The sequence below is a fragment of the Scatophagus argus genome, chromosome 12 (assembly GCF_020382885.2).
Source record: "Scatophagus argus isolate fScaArg1 chromosome 12, fScaArg1.pri, whole genome shotgun sequence".
NCBI classification, from domain to species: Eukaryota; Metazoa; Chordata; class Actinopteri; family Scatophagidae; genus Scatophagus; species Scatophagus argus.
In genome coordinates, this window is record NC_058504.1 from 11550597 (window position 1) to 11573406 (window position 22810).

The window sequence follows — 22810 nt, forward strand, 5'->3', positions numbered from 1 at the left end:
GCACTCATGTGGACTCACATGAACATGCTCTCTCTCTCTGTCTCTGTTTCTTACTCTAATTTCCTCAGGTGACATGCGTAATCACCCCCATCCCAACACACACACACACACACACACACACACAAAGGAACATGCACACACTCATTCAGTACTTGCATATAAGGATTAAATGTGAGTAGAGTAGCTATTAGGAGCCACAGGGTGGGCCAATTCAAAGCCAGAATCAGACTCCCATCTGACTGAAGGGGGAAAAGGACTGTGCCTTTGCCCTCCTGGACTTTCTGTGTGTGAGTGTGTGTGTGTGTCAGTGCTGACAGGCACATTTAGACTCACCCGTGACCTTTCATAGAGGGAGGGGAAGAGGGATAAGTCTGAAAAAGAGGGGAGCTTCAAAGAAAAATGCTTTGCTGTGCTTTTGCTTTGGAGATGCAATTTTGGCCACATGGAGTTTCACTTCATCCAGCGTGCACCAGTGAGTGTGTGTGCGTGTGTGTGTGTGTGTGTGTGTGTGTGACTGTGAGTTCTGGTTGTTTCCTCAAGTAGTGCATAAAAATACAGTTCAAGTCCGTCCTAAATATTTCTTGATATATTTTGGGTAGAATTTTATGTCTTCATTTGATAGGTGATAATGGAGAGATGACAGGAAATTTGATAAATTATTTGATTCAAAATTGCATCATCTATAAAAAACCTTTTCACTATCAAAAAATAAAATTAAAAGATGGATAAGAAAAGAAAAAACAATTGATAAAGTAAGACTCAGAATCAGTAAATTAAAAACAAAATTTTATCATCAATACCTTAAATTCTAATAAATCTGTTCTATGCTTGCATGTTGGTGCAGTAGTTTTGTCTGTCTGAAATAAATTAAAGAAGACCATATTCACTGGCGTGGAAATTCATCAGTTCTTGTATTTATGTACACGTCATGGGACCTAACTCACACGGCTTCATATGTGTGCATTGTGTCCTCATTCTTGAACACCAGGGAGTCATATGGCCTGTCTCATATCAGGACTTGAACAAAATAAACATCACTGTTTCCTCACCAATTGGCTAACTCCCATTCACCTCACCCTCCTGCCCAATATAATGATTCCCTTTTTTTTTTCTTTTCCTTTTTAGTGACCAGCGGCTACAAACTCATTCAGTTGTATCTAATACAACATCATGACCACCTGCACACCACAATGGCAGTCTTGTAATTGTGAGACCCAGCTGCAGAGGCTGGTGGTGAAATGTCCTGTGTCACTGAGAAATATCCTTTTCTCAGAAGTGTTTCCAGTCACAAGTTAATCATTTAGTCAGTTGGACTGCTGCTGGAGTTTCAGTCAATAATCATATTTTTGTTATATAATGAGGAAAAAGACACCAGAATCATCCATCTGTCACCAACAGATCTTTGACTGTTGTAGGGTTTGCCAAAACTAACACTTCCGAAAGTGAAAGAAGTCAATAGTCTGCAAAAGTCTGCAAAATTACGTGCTTTTTAGTAGGCTTTGCAAACGGTATTAAATGCTACAGAAGCATAACAAATTTGATTTTTCTTTGATAAGAGTACTGCTGTGTAAGTGTGTGTTATAGTATTGTACAAACAGCTTCTGTAAAGCCTTTACATTTATATTCCTTGTGTTATATTGTCATAATACAATGGGTTAATTGTTAATTGTTGCATATTGAAAAAGTCCAGGCTTTCTGGTCTGAAACCTTTTCCTTGTTACTTGACGTAAAAATGTTCCTCCTTTCTTCTTTCTGGGCCTTATTTGCATTAAAATGATGTGTTCCATACATTATATCTATCCCCAATCACTCATCCACCCATCTGTTTCTACACTCTCTTACATTTTCCACATCCTGTTATGGGTGATCTCAAGTTTCAGAAAGAGGCAGGGAGTATCTGGGACAGGTTGATCGTTGGAGGCAACTAGACCAATCAGAAGATGTCACAGCTTCAGGGAGAAGTTGTAAACTCCACACACAGCCCAGGACCTTCTGTATTATTAGAAATAACTTGAGACAGTTTGGTCTTTTTAAGTCTTTTTACAAGTTTAATCTACATTATGTGATTTAAAGTGTTTCTATACACTGTAAGTTTGGAGAGAAGTTGAGAACATGTGTAATGTGCAATCATACTTGATGTGAAAACATGAGAAACACATCGTGTGTGTACAGCCATAGCCAGTGTCCTTCTCAGAAGCCATGCATAACTCAGTTCTATCATACAAACGTATGTACATGATGGACAGCAAACACAGAAGAAAAAAAAAAAACATCTGAAGAAAAAGTGGCACACAACATCTTATTATTAGTTCCTTACATCTTATTCTTACCAGCTGTCAGAAAATATTGAAGTAGGGATGCATGATATTGGATTTTTTTGTCTAATGCTGATGCAAATACAGATATATGCCCAAGGTGGCCTGCAGATATACAATGCATTTCAGAAAGTACGCATTCATTGGGCAAAATATGACAAATACTGCTGAAAGTTTTTTCTTTTCTTTTTTTAACAGTTTCTCTTTGTTCTTCATAAATTCATCGTAGCAATCACAATTACGGTTGTCATGATGGGCAATTAAATTGGTGGTTCTGGTTCTGACGGAATTGAGGTACAATTTGGATGCTCCTCACATGACCGACGCAGAGCACTAATTAAAAATAAAATACGATAAAAAGAAACTTTTCTGTTTCAGACAGCTCAAAAAACCTCCAGACCACAGACACACACACACACGTCAGGTGTAATCTTATTTGTGCTAATGTCAGAAATGATTTCTGACAATACTGATATTTCATTTTAAAGCCTTTATGTAGATGTGTTATCATGCATCCTTACACTGGAGTCTTTAACTTAAAAATTATAGATGGACATACTGTAACACATATTGTCTTCACTGCACAGACTTACAATGACAAAGTGCTACTGCAAGACACAAGAATGTATTCAGGTTCTTTCTCGGTGATTTGTATCTTAAGAGGTACTTCTACAGTAATTATTTTAATAATAATTACTTAAATAGCTACCCAACGATGTAGAAGACAGGCAGGTACAGGTCAAGAGGACAAGAAACCGAGAAAAGGAAAGGAGAACAGATGTGATAATCACGTCAGAAAGAACAGCAATGGGGAGGAGGATCGCGTGCACATTGACAGGGCAAGGCAAAGGAGAAATGGGGAAATCAGGGTAAGTCATGTGAGGAAAGAGACGGCTGAGGGCTAGAAGTGATGGCTGATGATGGAGTCCCAGAGAAGAGCAAGAGACAGAAAGAGGAGACTAAACGCCAGAAAAGGAGAGAGAAGACAGCCCAGTGTTTGATGTGAAAGAGCTGCAGGAGGGCTAATTCAAGTGAGGTGCAGACATAGACAGAAGTAGACAAAAAGACAGAGAAAGAGAAATGACAAAGACAAGCGTCTCATTTCAAGAAGCTGATGAGCGGCTGGAGGAAGAGTCCCAGTGTTCCCAGCACACAGACGGTCACAAAAACCCACAGGAAGATCCTGTCAATGACCATTGCGACGTACTTCCAATCATCCTCCACCTGAGGAAAAGAAGTGAATTTAGCTTGTGTTTAAGTGGAAACAAATACAACATATACAGGGCACACTAATTTATATACAATAGCACTGTGCTCCCTCTCCTCCCTAAAATGCTCCCAGCATTTTTTGCTTAATGGTAATTGTGAAATTTCTAGCAACAACACAAACTGCCACATTCACTCGATGTCACTGTGTCAACACTGGAGCTAGATGGCTATAAGGGGTGTGCATGTGTGTGAGCTTGTGTGTTTCTCTGCAAGAGAGGCTGAAAGAACCCTTAGTGTTTACTACATCTGAATATTGTGCGAGTACTTTGTAGTGTGTGTGTGTATGATGATTCCTTTATCAGTTAGGTGTGGACAATAGGATCACGGCTGCACTGACCGTAATGCCATTGTGTGCCTATGGAGGAGGCAGTATGGCTATTCTGCATGCATCAGAGAAAGATCCCAGGTTTGCTAAGAAAAGATGGAGCCGAAGCGACAAACATATCAGAGCCATCCAGAATGTGCTGGAGGCGTAACGCAAAGCCCTCCATCTGCAACCAACAAGCAGCTTTACACTCCCTTTATGGCTCTGTGTAAACGCTTTCTGCACCATTTACTAAGCCAGGTAGGAATATAAATACTGCAGAGATAACACACACATACAGTACAGCTTTGTTGTTGTGAGAGTTCATTTGTGAGCTGTGTACATTTTGGGCAGAAAAATGTGGTCTCCACAAGGTCAACCATTTTTTTTTTTTTTTTTTTTTAGGTTTTAGGTTCATGGTAAGGACCAGGTTCAGCTGGCCTGGAGGTCATTTCATTCCGTCATCTTCCTGGCAGACCGAGTTTATCTTAGTGCAGCAACTCACTCTGCAATGTTTTGTTTTGTACTATTTCTATTATCTTTAATTTACCCCACAAATAAGCAAATATTTTTAAACACTAAAGTCATTTTGTGAAGTCAACTCATTTGTTGTGCAGCGATAAATTTTGATTGTATTTGCACTGTCAACTGCCACACACATACAAATTGAAAAGAAAGTATGGAGCATGATATATATATTATATAGTATCTCATATTCAGGATTATTGTTCTTACAAATGAAAAGGATGCAAAGAATTCTACTTTTCTAGAAACAGTATTATGGTTTTCAATGCAGTTTCACTTGGATTATGAACACTTGATAACATCTTCCAACAGTGCAGAGGGAGGCAGATCTCTATCCAAACAGTGCCTCCTGGTACAAGAATTTGTTGCAGTTGTTTGATAAAAAATTCAAAGAGAGGAAGAAGATCTTCTCAGACTCTGATCCCTGCATACTTGTGAACTTTCAGCGTGAAACTAAATCATGGTTTTACAGTGTTAGAAGATTTTCAACTGTGAAGATGTTGTAAATAAATGGGCAAAGGTCAGTACATTTCTGTGTCACTATGGGCCAATTTCCATTTCTAGTTTCACATTAGTTTGCTGTTGCCTGGTTAATCAAGACATAATCTAATCATCGGCTTTAAAAAAAAAAAACACAGACAACGAGAACTCGCTTTTGTACCTCTTTGGCTTTGTTGCGAGTCCTCATGTTCTCTGCGATGTACTTCACACTCTCTATGGCCTGCTTGATCTCTGGCGACACCACAGAGAAGGCAACAACAGCGCTGACGGGTGAGGGGGCATTCAGGGACCTTGGCAGCTTGGGCAGTTCTGACTCCTGGGGCCCCTGTGTCTGGGGTGCCTGGGGTGGAGGAGGTGGCACCACTGGGGGAGGGACAGGAGTCGGTACCTCCTTGCCCCTATAGGGGCACCTTCTGTTCATATCCCGGTTCATGTCACGGTTCATCTCGCCATATTCCACACAGTTCATGGAGCCACCAGCTGAAGTGGCCCCTCCCCCTCCTGCTGCCGTTCCATCCAGCGGTGGACATGCCACACCCCCAGTTATACCCCCAACACTCACACTCCCTGAACTACTTCCTCCTCCTGTGCTGTTCTTTCTCTTCTTGTTCCCTCCACTGGTCCCTACTCCTCCTCCTCCTCCACCCGTCCCTCCTGTAATACTGGCAGGGGCGGAGCAGCCCTGGTCAATAGGCCTCCTCATCAACATCACCCTGGGGAGCACCCCAAGAAACACAGCCCTCACCCACTCTGGCATAGTGTGAGTCATTGGGGTGCGGTAGTGGACATTCAGCACAAAAACAGTGATGACGATGCTGAGCGTGACAAAAATCATGGTGAAGAGGAGGTACTCGCCAATCAGAGGGATGACGAGCGATGTCGAAGGGATGGTCTCAGTGATGACCAGCAGGAACACAGTTAGGGAGAGGAGGACGGAGATACACAAGGTGACCTTCTCTCCACAGTCAGACGGGAGGTAGAAGACCAGAACTGTGAGGAAGGAAATGAGGAGGCAGGGGATGATGAGGTTGATGGTGTAGAAGAGAGGCAGGCGGCGGATGTAGAAGGAGTAGGTGATGTCCGGGTAGATCTCCTCGCAGCAGTTGTACTTGATGTCATGCTTGTATCCTGGTGCATCAATGATCTCCCACTCTCCACTTTCCCAGAAGTCTTTCAGGTTCACCTGACGAAATGAAAATGTGAAGTGAATAGAAATTGTTTTCGGGGGGGGGAAGAAAACATTTTAAAAGCAGGAGTTACTTTGTATGAAAATTAAAATGTAAATTCTGACACTTCACTGAAAGTTTTCTCACATAAAATAAGAGCTTTTTGTCTAAATGGAGCCTATGAGCACATTAAAAAAAAGAATATTTGTTCTGAAATGTTCTCACGAGGATAACAACTATTATGAAACAAACATGATATGAGGAATGAAGTTGCACAGCTGCAAGACGGCCATGGTCTCTGTGACTCCTGCTGACCTTCGAGCCAATGAGCACCAGGTCAATCTTGGCCTTGTCGTAGGTCCAGGAGCCAAACTTCATGGAGCAGTTCTGGTAGTCAAAGGGGAAGTAGGTGATGTCCATGGGGCAGGAGGATTTGAAAATAGCCGGAGGAACCCAGGTGATGGTGCCATCAAACTTCAGCAGAGCCTTGGTCTTGTCCTCCACAAGGAAGTCACCCACAGCACTGTGAGAGAGATATAAATGTCATTACACTTAAAGGCCATTACAAAGCTTAACTCAAAAGGTCAGAAGATGGAGAGCATAAATAAATAACATTAGCATTTAGCAGCTTGAGGGCTAACTCTGAATTCAATGTGACAATAACTACAGCATGACACTCCAACCAGATGATGAGTAGCTGCTGCATAAAAGATCTTTGGCATTTGTGCACTAAAACTTACTTGTTATACAAAACAATGTCTGGCCTCCAAATCTTATTCGATGGAACTCGTATGAACTCAATCCCATCATATTCAGCGGGGGCCCATTTCAGTTTATAGTCGTTCCAGACCTAAAAGTCAGACAGCATAACGCACTGAGCACACACAATGTGGTAGCACCAATTATATCACATAAAGGATAAACTTAACTCACATGTCTCAGCCACAGATTGGTTTCCATAATCTGATTCACCTCATCCTGTAAGGACAAAAAGGGGCAAATTGGTCAACAACAGAGAAGGAACTTGATTAATGTTTTGAATGATGCCATTGTTTGAGACAAAAAGCTGTTCACTCTCTACTCTTACCACTTTGACCAGTTGCGATATAGAGACCTCAAACTCCACCGTGACTGGATCAGATACATTCTCCACTGGTCGGATGAACTGGTTATACCTCCTGAACAACCTTCGAAATAATCTATCCTCCCCTTTAGATGAAAAACAGCCTGACGAAACAAAGAAAAAGAAGAAGAAGAGATGCAAGGGTGACTTTTTTTCAAGCGTTCCAAACCCTTGGTACCTCAGCTTACTAACAGGATGATTTTGTCACACAGTATGAGGAGTCTTAATGTCTCTTCACTAACCCCAAATAAAGCTTTATATCAATGTTTTTCTGTCTGTCTGTGGTTCTCACTTATGGCTGAAAGTTGGGAGTTTTCATTTTGCATTTACTGTGTTAAAGTCTGAACATCAAGGAGCCTTTTGAGAATTTGAATATGAAGAAGGTTAATCATCTAAGAAGGTTAATCACTAAAAACATTTATCATTAGTGTCTGCTAAAGAAAATCTCCAGAGATACAAAGATGACTATTACCTTCCCACAAATGGTTGCAAAAGCAAGCCTGTAAAAAAATTTGGCACCTTTTCAAAAGAAGCTTTAATTGATTTCCTGCAGGTTTGAAATATTTGCTTTTGCCAATTCTCAGGTACAACGAAGATGAACAGAATTTCCATTCACTGTTTAATTAATGTGTCTTTGCTCTGGATAGAGTGAAGGCTGTGAGAGGTTGAAGTGCGTTTTGTAAGGCATTTCAGCTGTTTGACTGAGGAGAGAAGGAAGCTTTTAGAGAAAAAAATGGTCCACTGTCTGAAGAAGTGCATGTGTGTGCAGATGTTGTAAGGTTAGACTGAAGGTCATATTGTGTAAAGCTGCCGCTAGTAATTGGTGCCTCTGATCTCTCAGAGATCCACAGCTGTCCAAGCAGAAAATGTTGCCTCACTTGGGACAGCACACACTCACACCACCAGCACAACTTGAGAAATCAATGAGCTTCAAATCCTGTACACCTTACCACAGAATAACATGGACATGCACATAATCTTCTTTGAACATCCTCTGAATTTTCATCCCAGTCTCTTTATCGCATCTTTCCTTTGATATGTTCATCTTTTTTTTATTGGTAGTCAGCCCATCTGTACATCCTTGGATTCTGAGCTGACTTTTGAAAAGAAGAGGTCACCCTCTTCCATCACAGCTTTCAATCCAAAGAAGTGACGCACACATAATCCAACACAGTCCCAAAACCATCAAACTTGCACTTATAAAGCTGCATGAACCCTTTTAGAGATGGAAGAGAACAAGCTTTACAAAAAGGGCAAATGGGGCACAACCCATATACACACAAATAGCCACATTCACTGAAAAGGTTTGTTTCCCTGACAACAAATAAATAAAACATGGTCCTTTAATGGGACACTTTCTTTCTGTCAGTTAACTCTCTACAAACCAGAAGCATGTACAACTGGCTCAGAACCTTATTTTGATTATTTTCCTGTCAATTTTCTCTTCCTCATCCTCAAAGATATCATATCACAATAATTTGTGTGTCATGTCTTATTACTAGAACTTGTTCTACCAGGAATAACGGCCTAAATACAACAAATAGGTTAGTTGTGACAAATCTTTTCAGAAAAAATCAGCTATATAGCAGACATAACTGGCAAAAACTATGAATTAGAAATATAAAATGCAATGATTTAATACAAGTTAACAAACTAAGTGACCTAAGACAGTCTACTTGAAGGGTAAGATTGCTTAAATAGGTGGTGGTAACAGAATTATGATTTTTTTTTTTTTTTTGTCAGAAGGACCTCCTTCTTAGCCAAGGATCCTAACTCTATTTTTATTTCTGATATACACTGTACTTTAACATTACTAATTTAATCCAATGCTACAATACCCAACAAAACACCCACATATCTTAAATAAAAATAAACTTTCAGTAGGAAGGGTACTGTCATAAACATCTTTTTTTAAGAGCCTCTGCTGAAACAAATATTTTATATTCACTGTCCATACAGTAAAGTCATAAAGAAGTTTGCCTCTTTATTGCCATTGGGAGTAGACATAGATGAATAGCTTGCATCATCTCAAATTACAGTCTGTCTCTCTCTCTCGTTCTTCATACTGTTCTTTTGCTCATGTTGACAAAATCATACTTGCCAGGGCCCGGAAGATAATAATGTGTCTGATGTTTATCCCTTGTTAGCTGACATGCAAGCTGAATCTGAAGTGTGTAGGAGTCTAACAATGATAGTACAGAAACAGTGTATTTTTACATTTCTTTCATTTTACAGGTTTTAAAAACAATTTTAATTTCCTCTCACGGTTGACAAACACAGCTCAGGGGTAGATTCAGCTTACTGAGATAAAAATTTACAAAATACTCACAACACTTACATAATCACAACATCTGGTGCACATAAAGCCATAACCAAACACCCTTCTAATATTTAGTCCCACATAAAGGTCAAAATAAAAACGAAATGAATAGAATGTTGCAACAAAAAGAGGAATAAGTATTACATTTATCCAATATGCTGTACATCACACTTACGACTGAATTAAAATCCTTATTTCCCACAGCACCCTCAAATTTTTGATGATAAATTTCAAGATCAGAGAGAGTACATGCGTCATGGTCAAGACCACTGGAGGCATAAGTTATTTAAGTCCACTTAAGTAAATGAAGATCAGGTCCACATCCTGTTTATTCACACAAGAGAGAATAAACAGAGAAGTTTAGAGAAGTTATTCGTCTTATTTCAACTGGCATAATTATCCTAAGTAGCCAACTAACTAAATTAAAATAAAATAAAACCTGTCATATCTTCTTCCAATACTCTGTGGGTAAGAACTTACATTATACTAAAGTGGCTTCAAAACTCTCATGAAGTTTTCTGAGGTCACTGGTAGCAAAGAGTTGAGTCTTAAAGCTTAATGAAAAGGCCGCTCTCCTGAGACCTTTGTGTAATTTCAGTTCTCGGTACCTGCCTTGAAAACTGTCCACTGCTCCTTGATTCGATGCACCACCAGAACCTTGTTTAAGCCTCTAATTGGGCGAGGGGAAACCAGGGCAATTATAATCAGTCAATTAATTGGACCTTTTGTTCACTGTGGCAAAAAAATTAAGCCAATATATTTTTTTTTTCTATGTTTGCACAGTCACTCCTCTAATTCCCTTCTTTGTCCTGCCACTTAGGAGCTTAAGCAGCCTTAATTTAAAGAAAGTTAATTATAACCTTTGCTCTTTCACCTCAGATGAGTGTGCACACTACTCTTACTGCTCGTAACTTAAGGATTTAATTTGCAAGTGATAAAACTAAATTTACAATATTATTAAGGATGACTTATGAAGATCCATGTATGTAAAGTTCCTAACATAGAGATAAAGTTAAAATCCATAAAATAGCCTACATAATGGCAGTGAATCCTGTCGTGACTTATATTTTCAAATGGTTCATAAAGCTTTGATACGTTTCGATCATTATGTTGTTTACTCTTTAGCAATGATAACAGGTCTATCAAGAGTGCACATTAAAACAAGGCATTAAAGCAACCATCTACAATGCTGGAGGCCCTGCGAGGCTGTACCTTGTGATCTTTTTAAATACTAATGTCAGCATGCTAACATGCAACGATTACTATGTTAACATGCTGAAGCTTAGCATAACATTCACCATGTTCAGCATCTTACATTAGTATGTTGATACAAAATACAGTTGATGTTGATTAGAATGTGTTAAGTTTTGCACCCAGTTTGAACAAGCTAAAAGTTTGACCTGATTGTGGTGCTGGATAAAAAGTTAAACTATCACCAGAGTTATACAATTCATCCTGAGGGCCACATGAATATAAGTCAAGGGGATATATCAGATGGGGGCCATGAATGTCTGCACAAAATTTCACAGTGATGCATTGTTTTTGAAATATTTCAGTCTGGGCCAATATGGTGAATTGCCCAACACTACTATCCCTAAAGGCACTGCTAGCATAGCAAAAAATGAATCATTTTAGGATTGTCAAAAAAATTTGCTCCAGAATCCGTTACCAACCAAATGCGTCTTGTCTTGTATCAGCTCACTTGTCTCAAGCTTTAGAAGAAAGTTGTTAATCACTGTAGACAGAACTGCCCTCGCCTCTGATGATGAAAATCACATGAAATCAGCTTGACAGTCATGTTTCATTTCACCAGACATGTGCTCTTTCCTTACCATCTCTGTGATGTGGCAACAAAGTGATGAGGCTTTGTTACGACACGGATGAACCCAAGTCAAGCAGTCATGCATTTCACCCTTAAATAACTGCATTGATTTAGAATTAGCAAGCCAAACAGTGAGTCTGTCTCAGTCTCTTGTTGCTACAGGAGCATAAAGCTGCAGACAGACCCGTGGCCTGTGGGAGGCTCTTTGATCAGGCATGTGCTTAACAGGATGAGCCTGGGAGAGAGTGGTGGACATTGAAGGAACTAATTACCCTCTGATAATACACTGCTGACAGTGTGTGTGTGTGTGTGTGAGTGTATGGAGAAGAGATACAAAGAAAGACGAAGAGAGAGAGCACCAGTCGCGAGAAGAGACACAAGAAAAGTGACAGCAAGAACAGGCATAGAAAAGCTAGATAGCGTGTCTTTGCTCTCCAGGGTTTTTGATTGCAACGGTGACATGTTGAATGACACACAAGAGAATCCACAATGATTACTGCACATGCTGTGACTATCCCATGAACCTATGTGTGTTTTCATGTGTGATGGCTTGCCTATATGCTGTAGATACACGTAACTGTGCGTGTTCTCGTGTGCACCCACACGTTCCTATTTATGTAAAGTATGTCCATTCAACTTTGATTTGGTTCACTCTGAACAGCACGTGATTTTTTTTCATTGATGCATGAAATTCAATAGATCCTTGCCTCCATGCCTCCATCTGAGAAAATGTGCAAGTTTTGGGGTCGGTTAATGTGCATATATAAGATATTAAAAATAGAGTACATTTATCCAAATGCAAATGTTTTGGGCAATGGGGCAACAACATATTTAAGCAGCTCGATCCAATCATATGTTCATTATGGATGCTCTTAAGCAGGTGAAGCCAACTCCAAGCAAAACAACATCTAACTAATTGACAGAATGTGGGTTGCATCACAACATCCCAACAACATACAGTTTCACATATCTCTCAGCCAAGCCAAAGCAAACATGCATGACTCTACAATCACTTGATATCTCACAGTGGCCCTCTGGAAACAATAATAATAATAAAAATACTCATTTTTTCTGGAATATTCACTCTGATGTTGCTGTGTGTCATACAAAGACAGCAAAGGGACATTTGATTCCTCAAGATCAGGGCGAACACGGATCTCCAACAAAAGTCCCTATGAAATTTCCATTAAAAAAGCAATGAGATTGAATAGAAGCACAACAAAAAATTCCAACATATTTTATGATATTTGAATTTATCACATTATTGATGAATAAGGTGAGCAGAGGCTTGTATTACAAAGCAAGATTTGTGGTTAGCAAGGTTTAGCCCTGGGGTTTCAGTGTTACATCATTTTAATATGGCTACAACGCCAGGGTAACGGCAACATAAGTGCTGCTCACCTAAGCTAAGGGTATGTTCAAGATAACAGATCAAAATATATAAAAGCACCGCATACTGACCAATCAATTCTCTGGAAAATGCCGTTATCATTCATAGAGGTTCTCGGAGCTCAGTGCACAGAGGTGTACTCCTGTGAAGGAGGGCCCACTCCTGTCTTCTTCATCTATATTTTTTTCTGCGTGAGAACCATTTCATTGTGCTTTTTTTTGTCAATACCATCCTTCAGCAGAAACACCAAAACCTTGCATTTGTACTTACAAAATATTAAAGTTCCAGTTTTACATTGTTATATTTATATGTTATATTTGCTCCCAAGGGGTTGCAGCTGAAAGAATAAGGCTAATACAAATGCTGTAATAATGAAGGCAGATAAACAAAAAGATATCCTTGGTGTATTGACTTTGCTTCACAGTGCTGGCCTCTTAAACATTCAGACAGGCACTCAGCAACAGAGGTGACAGTACTCCAGTTAAGTGCTTCTAAAGGAGTTAGAATTCAGTACTCAGTTGTTATACTGAAGAGCTGAATCGCAGCTCAAACAAGGAGTTTTCATGTGACAGAAGGGATTACCATATATGTTTAATCATAAAAGTAGCTTCCCACTGCCATATTCATAGGGGTGCCTACTGGAGCAGGAAGTAAAAATGTAATACCATACTGCCGCAACACTGGTCTTACACTCAGAATCACAGCTTGGCTTTCACAGCACTGCAGTCACAGCTGCAGGTAATTAAGTCATCAGTGCTAATGTCTCCTTATCTCTGCAGTGAGACCAGAGAAGGTCTGTTGTTCATACATGCCAGCAGCATTGACTAAACCAATATGGAATACGGAGAAATCTCGTATCTTTTCCCCCTCAATAAAACCCACAAAGAAAATATGTCTTTTCTACAATATAATTCTCACTCAACATAACAGGCAATTTTCACAGCAGATATTTTGAATTGTCACAGTAGAAAAGGCTCAGGTGTTAACATTTAATAACATTATCAATGGCTCTGTTCTATTCAAGTGTCTCATTAAGCTGTGACAGTGAGCCAACATGCTTAAGGACCCTAGAACTGACGTAGCTAAATGGAATTTAGCCATTGCTCATCTTTTTTTATTTCCACTTGTGCTTTTGTCATGTCAAATATTCATCTCACGGCTGTTACAGTTTTTCTGTGTTCTCTTAGATAACTCAGATGTCATGAGATGAACTAAATGTGCCATCAAGACTTAACAAAATGACAACATTCTCCTTAGTGTGAAATGGATGCTTTAAATTGTTATGTTCCTTAAGTAGAGGTCTGTGTTTCTATTCTCAAGGAACCACAAAGAACTAGAAAGTAGCTTTTTGACCCATTCAGGAAAGACAAGCAACTGTCAAAAGGAAATGAGTTGTAACAGAATTTAACATTTAATCTTTGTCATAGAGTAGGGTGATGTTAAAATGATTCAGCAGCTGTAATTATTATTGAAGGCAGAGTGGAGAACTGAGGCAGCAGGAGCTTCGCAATGTTGAGCTCTAACCCTTCAATGCTGACAGAAGTCATTCAAGATGGCAATGAAGATGCCCATTAACTTTCTCTCACACTGACCTGAGAAATTCTTAGGATCCATCAACACAAAATTCCAAAAGAGATGCTGCTTTACGCCAACCAGCCATGAGTAACTGAAAGGAAAATGGCTGGATGGATCAATTAAGAGCTTACTTTTGTGTTGTTTGTGAACAGGAAGCTATGACACTGAACCTGGAGGATCTTTACATACATATTTTTTGTAGCAAGCTAAAAATCCTTCGTCATCAAGGTTGAGATGTTTGCCTTGAAACCTTGGAAGGTGAATACATGAGGGCAATGGGTCAATGCTCAGTAAATGGGCATCATGGTGAAACCTAACCTGGTGATGCTTTGCTAATCTCACTAAAGTGTCAAAGCCCAGAGTTCAAGTTCAAACTGAACAAAAAAAATCCACAAGGGGACTGCTGATAAGGAGGATACCAAGACCATCGTTTCTTTTGAAAACTGTGCCAAACCTACAAGGGATTCAAAGACAAAAAGAGATGAAATACAAGATGGAAGATGGGAAACTGCAGGAAATGTATGGTGGGTGTTGTGGTATGAACCTGTATGAAGGAAGTGTAATTATTCTCTGTTAATTATCAACATTTTGACATCAAGACACCAAACCCACTAAGCTGCTGCCACACACGCTGATAGCAAAGCTATGACATATTTTGAAGGCCTACTTTATGTGATAATGTCTCAGATACAGCTATGGCATGTGAGACTGTAACCTGTTATCACCTACATTTTGTGTTATCAGCATGACACACACAAACTGCTTAAGACACAAGGGAAAACAGATGGCTAAAAACACACCAACTTCAAGGTAGAACTGAAGTAAGTCAATGAGAAATATAGATGTGTAAGAAAGACGGGGATGAAAAGTAGAGGTACGTTGCTGAAATATTCCTGTCCTCCATCTGAGTCACTTGTTGTCTTGCTCAATCTCATCTCTAGCTTTCTTTCTCACCCTTTCCCCCTCCATCCTGAGGCTTGACTCAGTTCTTCACTGCTACTGAAAACCAGGATGTCCCAGAGGAATCAGGCAGCAGGGCTGTCTGGAGGAAGACGTCTGTATAAAGAGAAAGTGAAAGTGTGTGTGTGTGTGTGTGGTTGGAGGGGATGATTTAAGCCAATCCATAGGGGGCGGAATGAGGCCTCCGCCTGGGGTGGTTACGCCGTATGTGTGCAAGGGGCCATGCAAGGGGTTCAGTTGCTATAATCACATGACAATCGTGTTAAGAGGATCCTGAAGCCACCACGCAGTGCTTAAGCCACACGCACAGAAACACACACACACACACACGCACACTGCAGCTATATTGCTTCTGGGAGGAGAAACCGGAGAGCTGTTCTGTAGTTCCAAGCTCAGAAGAGCATTTAAGTCTGGCAGGGGAGCAAATATTCTTGATGACGCTGTGACGCAAGCAGACAACTTCATACAAGAAGACTTAGAAGAAGGCTACAGAGGCTTAATATAAACCATTTCCAACGCTGGTGGCAGAAAGAACATTTGATTGTTGCCTTTTGTCGGCCCCACTACCGTCACCATTGATCTAAGACGCCCAGTTAAGAAGTATTTTTTGAATTAGCACTCTGCACTTGCTGTCTTCTTGCTTACTTGCTGCTGTTAGAAAAAGCAGTTGCTCTTGACACCGTCAACATGTAGCTGCAGCCTATTAAAATGCACAGTTAAGAGAGATGGGTGAAGCATGAAACCTAATGCAGATCACATAAGTATAGGCTGGACATCTCCCTCAGCTTCTTCTGCTGGAGATGATGCAGGAGGAAATGCATCACGCAATTTCACTCATTTCAGTCACTCAAACCTGAAATATGCCAGTGCGTCCTACAATCTGTCACACAGGCTACGACTTTCTTTTTTTGAATATCGTAACTCCTATTAACATCCCCACAATGTTCAGATCTCTCACTCCTTAACTCCAAGCTACTCCAACCAGATTCTATTTTGACTCAAATACCCCAGTTCCATGGACTGCAGGATCAGCATTTCCTCTGTTATGGGGACAAATCACCTGATCGTGGAAGGCAGGAGACAATACCTTCTGTAGCCCACTAATCAGACCCCCACTGGGAGTGTGTGTGTGTTTCAGGTACTTATCTGCATACACAGTCCTTGTATAGAATCATGCAAAAGCCCACACAGCCAACGAGGGATTGAGGGAAGGAGGGAGAAGAGGAGAGGTGGAGGACAGAGTGGGGGAAGAGAAAGGTGAGGGCAAAATCCTTTCATTCTCCTGGCATTCTTACCCCCAAAATAGCAAAGTTAACCAACCACCTCTAACTAGCAAAGACACATAGTAGATTCCCTCTCACTTGAGATTCCCTCTCCCTCTCTTCTACTATGACAGGACTGACACTGTCATCCTTTCACGGCACAGTTTTCATTTTCCTTTCCAAATTCACCCAGCTCAAGGGCAAAGTGAGAAAGCAGTCAGCTGTAACAAATCTCTCCAGCTAAAGAGAATGACAGTGAGAGTCCATCCCACATGTCACACCTCCACTCAACTCCGAATCTGCATAAGGTCACAGGATGCGCTAAGTCACTGTTTTTACATGACGACCGAAGCATGACAGCAGGATGGCGCTTAGTGCTGCTCCCACAGGAGAACTCCGGGTGCCACATCTGGGACAAACTCACTACTACTAACACAGCAATGAAAAAAAAAAGGGACAAAGGTTTCATGTAACACGGCAGTGTCTGAACCTATAGTCAGAATAACTACTCCTTCAGAGCACACTGTATCTGGTTTGTATGGGATAAACTAATAGACTTTTCATATGAATCTATGAATCTGACTGACTTTATATATGTAAACATATATATTTACAGTTAAAATAAATATTTTTAGTGATATCTTTTTACATTTCCAGAGAAACAGCCAAGTGCACAGCTAAAGCAAGACAGCTAGTTATATCAAGTGAAAGGTCGCTGAAGCTAATGCTAAACTTACTTACTATGACTCTTCCTCAGACATCATTTGAATTTTAAAATGGTAACTACCTTAGCAGGTTATTTGCCATCTCAGCGGTTTGACTCAAGTGGAATTCATTTCTTTTGGCAAGGTTAAGCTAACTTATTAAAATACATATTTAAATGTGTTAAATTGTAAACTGATTTATAATATTTATTTTGCAATGAATATCAATAGTAGACAGGCAGACACTTAACAAAACTGGGATACTTTAAAGTCTTATGAACAATGGCTGTAAAGACAACTGAAATTGTTAGTTGGCTATGCTGGTTTGTGTTTATTGGCAGATTGCAAACCAGCTTTAAAGGTGCATATCACCACCTATTGTATCAGACTCGTTCAGTCCATGAAAACAATTTGTATTATCTATTTATTGTCTCTAAATTTCATTAGAGGTCAGATTTATAGATTTATATTAATATACAATAATATTAATTTTCCATTATCAGGCCGATAATTTATTATCATGAGATATATTACTCATCTCTAGTATCATCAAATAAAAACATTACAAGCTTTTAGTTGAGCAGTTTGCCACGAAGTCTGAAAATGTTTAACACCTTTTCTCAGCTTCACTGCCTCTGCAGTTACTGCTCTCTGCTTTTGTAGGGCAGGAGAGAAACTCAACTTAGACTCGGAAAAAGATGTTAAAGTACATCCCACATGGTTTGACTGACAGATGTTAAAGCCCAAAAGCAGCAGCGAGCACTACAGAAGAAAGATGCTGCCAAATAACATATTACCACTTTAAAGCAAGTTATTTTTTCCTCCACACAGATAGATAACCATTACGCTTGGTTCTCCCAACAGTAAAGACGTTCTCCCCAAAAACTTTCATCTCTGCACTCTTCATGTGAATGAGAAATTCAGGATTAAAATAACCATTCAGTTAGGTGTGAGTGTAGCGCAAAGTTTTGCTTGAAAGCATTTAACTATTCTTTGTTCTGTTCTGGGTCTCCTGGGTGCCATTCAAGGACCCCAATTCAAAATGTGCGAGTTTGGGAGACTGGCAGCCTTACATTAACAAAAGATAGAAGGAAATAGCACACGTGTGTAGACGCGATTCTGGAAACGCATGAAAGAAATGAATCACACAGAGAGCTAAACAAAAGTCTGACAGAGTGATCCAGCTGTGATTTAATGTCACAAACTACAGACAATGTATCAAACCACAAGGGAAATGCTAGTTTTCCTGATAACGTGCACTAATGTTTTTGCTGTTGCACCACGACCTATAGCTGCTGTTCTTCAAGCCCTACTGGCTAACACTAGTCTGCAGAAAAGCCCTTGAGCAAACATCTCACACAGAATTTGTACTGTACCTAACTCTGACCTCTGGCCTCTGCAGGCTACGGCGGTCCAAGTGGATCCAGGGATGAAATCAGTCTGAATGAGCTGCTGCTGAAAAAACGTATGTCACCCATGTGTTCCTGTTTCATACATGGATGACTGCTTCACTGTAGCTCCAGGGGCTGAGGTATCAGCTATGATGCGACATGCCACACTCAGATGTAGTCATCTCCAAAGAAAACTAAACTCAGTGTAGCAGGACTCAGCATACAGGACGTAAAACAGGACGCACAGCATCATGACATTAAAAGAGGAGGAGGAGGAGGGGGGGCTTGCTTCACTTTAAACATCAGCTCTTGCTTTGCTGTGACTTGTGACAGAATAATTCAAGAGGCGTGTAGAATGTTTCCGCTGACAGCTGCAGCAAGTAAACCTGTTTTCATTTGTCATCATCACGACCAAGTTTGTTTACACACATCGTGCTTAATTAATAACAAGTAAAGTTTGTCTGATCAGCCGGACTGAATTTTCCCTGCTGCTCTTACCAAGCGTTCAGTCAGTGTTTTAACTGATCTTTCGTCCAGAAGAGAAGTGGGGGGGTAACTTGGCGCAGGAGGGGGGGTGGCTACAGATTACCTTAAAAGTAATGTCATGAGCAAGATAACAAAAGCACCTAGACGGCTCCTACACTGGATCCTACAGTAACGAGTACGGTACTTTTTGCTAGTCCAGCACTGATCCACGGCGCACTGTGGATCGCTGCGCTTACCTTGCGCTGCGAGGAGCACCAGCAGGAGGACGGTTGTCAGTTTCCCGGAGAAATTCATCGATACATCGGCGCTTGGAGATGCTTTCTTTGAAAAATGTTATGACGATGATTAAAGCCTTGTCACTAAGCTACTACAGACGTATTTGACCCTTCAAGAATACAGCGCTCCCGAGCCTGGAGAGCTTGGACTCGCGGTGCGCCCAGCCAACATGAGCAACTTCTGCACGTCCCGCCTTTCCCCCTCCCTCTGCCCCTGCGTCCCACACCCCCCACCCACTCACCTAAGGGCCAATCCACGCGACCCGACTCACAGTGACTCACAGGTAATAAGTTTGGCTTAATGAAATGATTTTTCATATGGCTGTAGGACCGTTAGGGGACAAGTCCCTCTACAAAAAATGTCTATCTTAACATTCAATCGCATATTCAGTCTGAGCATCCCTATTTCCTCTAAGAACAAAGTGCTTTCGTTTAAATATTCTTCTCTGTCTATTTGTGTAAATCTGATGGCATGTCTATGAAAAAAAAAGTAATATCTGCAGGTCAAAGAATTATCCCCTCTAGAGAGAGAAGCATCACACAATAAGATAACATATTTTCACTGCTGAGCTATAAATGACCTATTTAGTCACTTAATTGATTTTGTACGCATAACAATGCTCGGGCAGCTTAAAGCATTAGCCGTTCTATAATAGAGTCTTAAAGGCTGCAGAGTCTGTCCAATTCAAATAATGGAAAAGCTGTTAAGGCATAGCAGCACTACATGGAATTTCACTGTCAAGTATGCAAGTCCAGAGTGACTACTTTATCATCTGTGGAGAGACAAATGCACCAATTTGTTTGCTTTGTTCAGTTTCCTTAAATTCATCTTTTGTCAGTCAGACATGTAACAAATGATGGAACAGGATCAACAGAAATGGCTTTTAGTTGATTTCTCTCTTAATGTTTCATGAAACTGCCCGTGTGTGCACGTGCATGTAGCAACACATTCACCAGTGGGAGTGCGTGTGCGAATGTACATGTTTTAGTATTCAGCAACATAAGATGTGTTTGTATGTACTCTGACACATACTCACTGCTCTTAACACACTTACCTGGCACAAAAGCCACTGATATGCAAATGGAGTTTATAAGCACACATGGACACATACACACATTTGCTCACACACACTTATACAGTGCCAATAAAAAGTATTCACCCCCTTGTATGTTTATCCCTTTTATTGCTTTTATAAATATCCACCCCCTGTAAAGTGACTGACACAGTTCAGCACAGGTCCAGCAAGTTGGTACTAGAAGTCTCACAATTAGTGAAATGGAAATCATCTGAGTGCAGTTAATTTATCTCAAGTCATTGTAGTATAAAGCACCTATGTCTGGAAGGCCCAGGCACTGGTTAATCAGTATTCCTGGCTACAATTACACTACCAAGACAAAAGAAAACTCTAAGCAAAATGTTATTGAAAAGTGACTGTGCAAGAAGGAGACTATTGAGAGAGGTCATGAAGACACCTATGACTACTCTGAGGGAGTGAAAAGCATCAGCAGCTGAGATGGGAGAGATTCTGCATTCTTCACTAATCAAAGCTTTATGGGAGAAAGCCACTGTTGGGTCGCTGTTGTAGTAAGAGTAAAGTGAATGCAGCAAAACATAGGGAAATCCTGGACAAAAATTGGGTTCAGTCTGAAAGAGAATTACCGACTTGGAAGAGGATTTATTTTCTGAGACATTGATCCAGTGCATACAGTGAAAGTTACACAGCGACGGTGAAACAAGGTGAACGTTCTGGAGTGACTGAGTCAGAGCCCAGGCCTCAATCCAATAGAGAATTTGAGGCTGGACTTGAAAATGGCTGTTCACGCCTGATCCCTGTGAAACATGACAGAGCTTAAGCAGTTTTTGCAAAGAAGAATGGAATAAAATTGTGGTGTCCAGATGTGCAAGCCTGACTGAGACCTATTCAAAGAGACTGCTGTGATTGCAGCCAAAGATGCATCTACTACATACTGACTTAAGGGGGGGTAAATATTTCTGCAATTACTTATTGTACATTTATATTGTCATTACTTTGCAGAAATCTGTTTTCATTTTGACATTAAAGCGGGTTAGTGTTATGCACACCCAGGGAATATAGTGGGGGGCAGAATAGAAAGAGACAAAGATAGTTTTCTTACGTCGTTTTACTTCATCAGATTGTTTCACCTTAGTGTGAGCAACAAATGTCCTGTCTTGTTATTGTGTGTTTTCCTGCAACGCACTGCCATCACATCAAACAAAACTCATCATGTGAGAATGGGACCAGCGTGTCTGCAACAGTGTTGTGGATGGTAAATGTATAAAGTGGTTTGTATGTTAGCAGCTGGCAGGTCAGAAGCCAAGAGGCTGAAGACAAGTGGAACTGCTCGGTCCTCAATTTTAAGCTCAATTAGTTTTGTCGTTGAGGAAGTGAAGTCAACCAGGCTTGTTTTTGAGGTCACCGCTGTGAATAAATGCCTCTCATCAGCCTGTGGGAACCCCCAGAAGAACCAAAGAGAGATAAAATAAAGGAGAAAGCAGGAGATAGAGTAGGAAGAAAGATTTTATAGGAGAGAATAATGTGGAGAGATAGTGACGAGTGAAAACAAAGGGATGTGGACAGCTACGAGAGAGTGAGAGAGAGAGTGTGTGTGTGTGAGAGAGAGAGAGAGAGAGAGAGATACGCCAAGATCAGCTGAGCATGAAATGTTATAAAGCTCCAGAATCGACGTGATTTGGGGGGAGTGTCGGAACAGAAGAGAAGAGAAGAGATTTGGCTGCTTGACGTGCTTCATTGTGACAATAAATATATTTGGAAAAATGTATTTTTTTGATTCACGAAGATGAGAAAGGGTCTCCAACCAACAGCCCGGACGGAGGAGAAACACAGGAGATCTTTTTATTACTCTTATGTGTTATTCTGTTTATCTTTCTGCCTTCAATTTGACATTTTTTCAGTTTAAACAAGTATTTTCTGTCTCTTTTCCTGTTGGGGCATGGGGTTTTTTAACATCAACCTAATTAACACTAAGTCCATTCCCAGTGGCACAGGGAGGGATAGTGATGGACATTTAAACTAGGGGTGTACTTATCCGTTGATCTGGATAGATACGTGCAAAGTCAGAAGAAGAAAGGGAAATAACAAGAAACAGATTGAAACGAGACAGCGCATTTGCAGCGATGCAGGAATTAGTCAGGCTCACAGGAGGAGACCGTTGCCTCATGGCGTCACAGTTAGTCTGCATCGTTTTCAGCTGAGGTGACATTCTGGCACTGCTTACTCTCCAACAGAGAGCAAACATACCAAAACACTCCTACCCTCTGCCACCCCCCTTTTTTCTATTGCTCTGTCACTCTGTCTCTTTCTTTCTTATCTTGTGTCTTGCCTCTCACCCTGTGAGATCAAACAGCCAGACACACTGTTAAATAACAGCAGGCATCTGGT

The 22810-nt window shown here is 40.6% G+C and overlaps 1 protein-coding gene across 1 annotated transcript; it reads right to left on the bottom strand.

Moving 5' to 3' along the window:
* Positions 1-3046: 3046 nt before the first annotated feature.
* LOC124068595 (neuronal acetylcholine receptor subunit alpha-3-like) lies at positions 3047-19609 on the bottom strand. The gene is made up of 7 exons (XM_046406981.1): positions 19350-19609; positions 7168-7307; positions 7014-7058; positions 6821-6930; positions 6396-6603; positions 5075-6097; positions 3047-3539 (listed from the first exon to the last, which is right to left on the bottom strand). The coding sequence occupies exons 1-7, from the start codon at positions 19405-19407 to the stop codon at positions 3414-3416; spliced, it is 1710 nt and encodes a 569-aa protein (XP_046262937.1). The 5' UTR covers positions 19408-19609; the 3' UTR covers positions 3047-3413.
* Positions 19610-22810: the final 3201 nt, after the last annotated feature.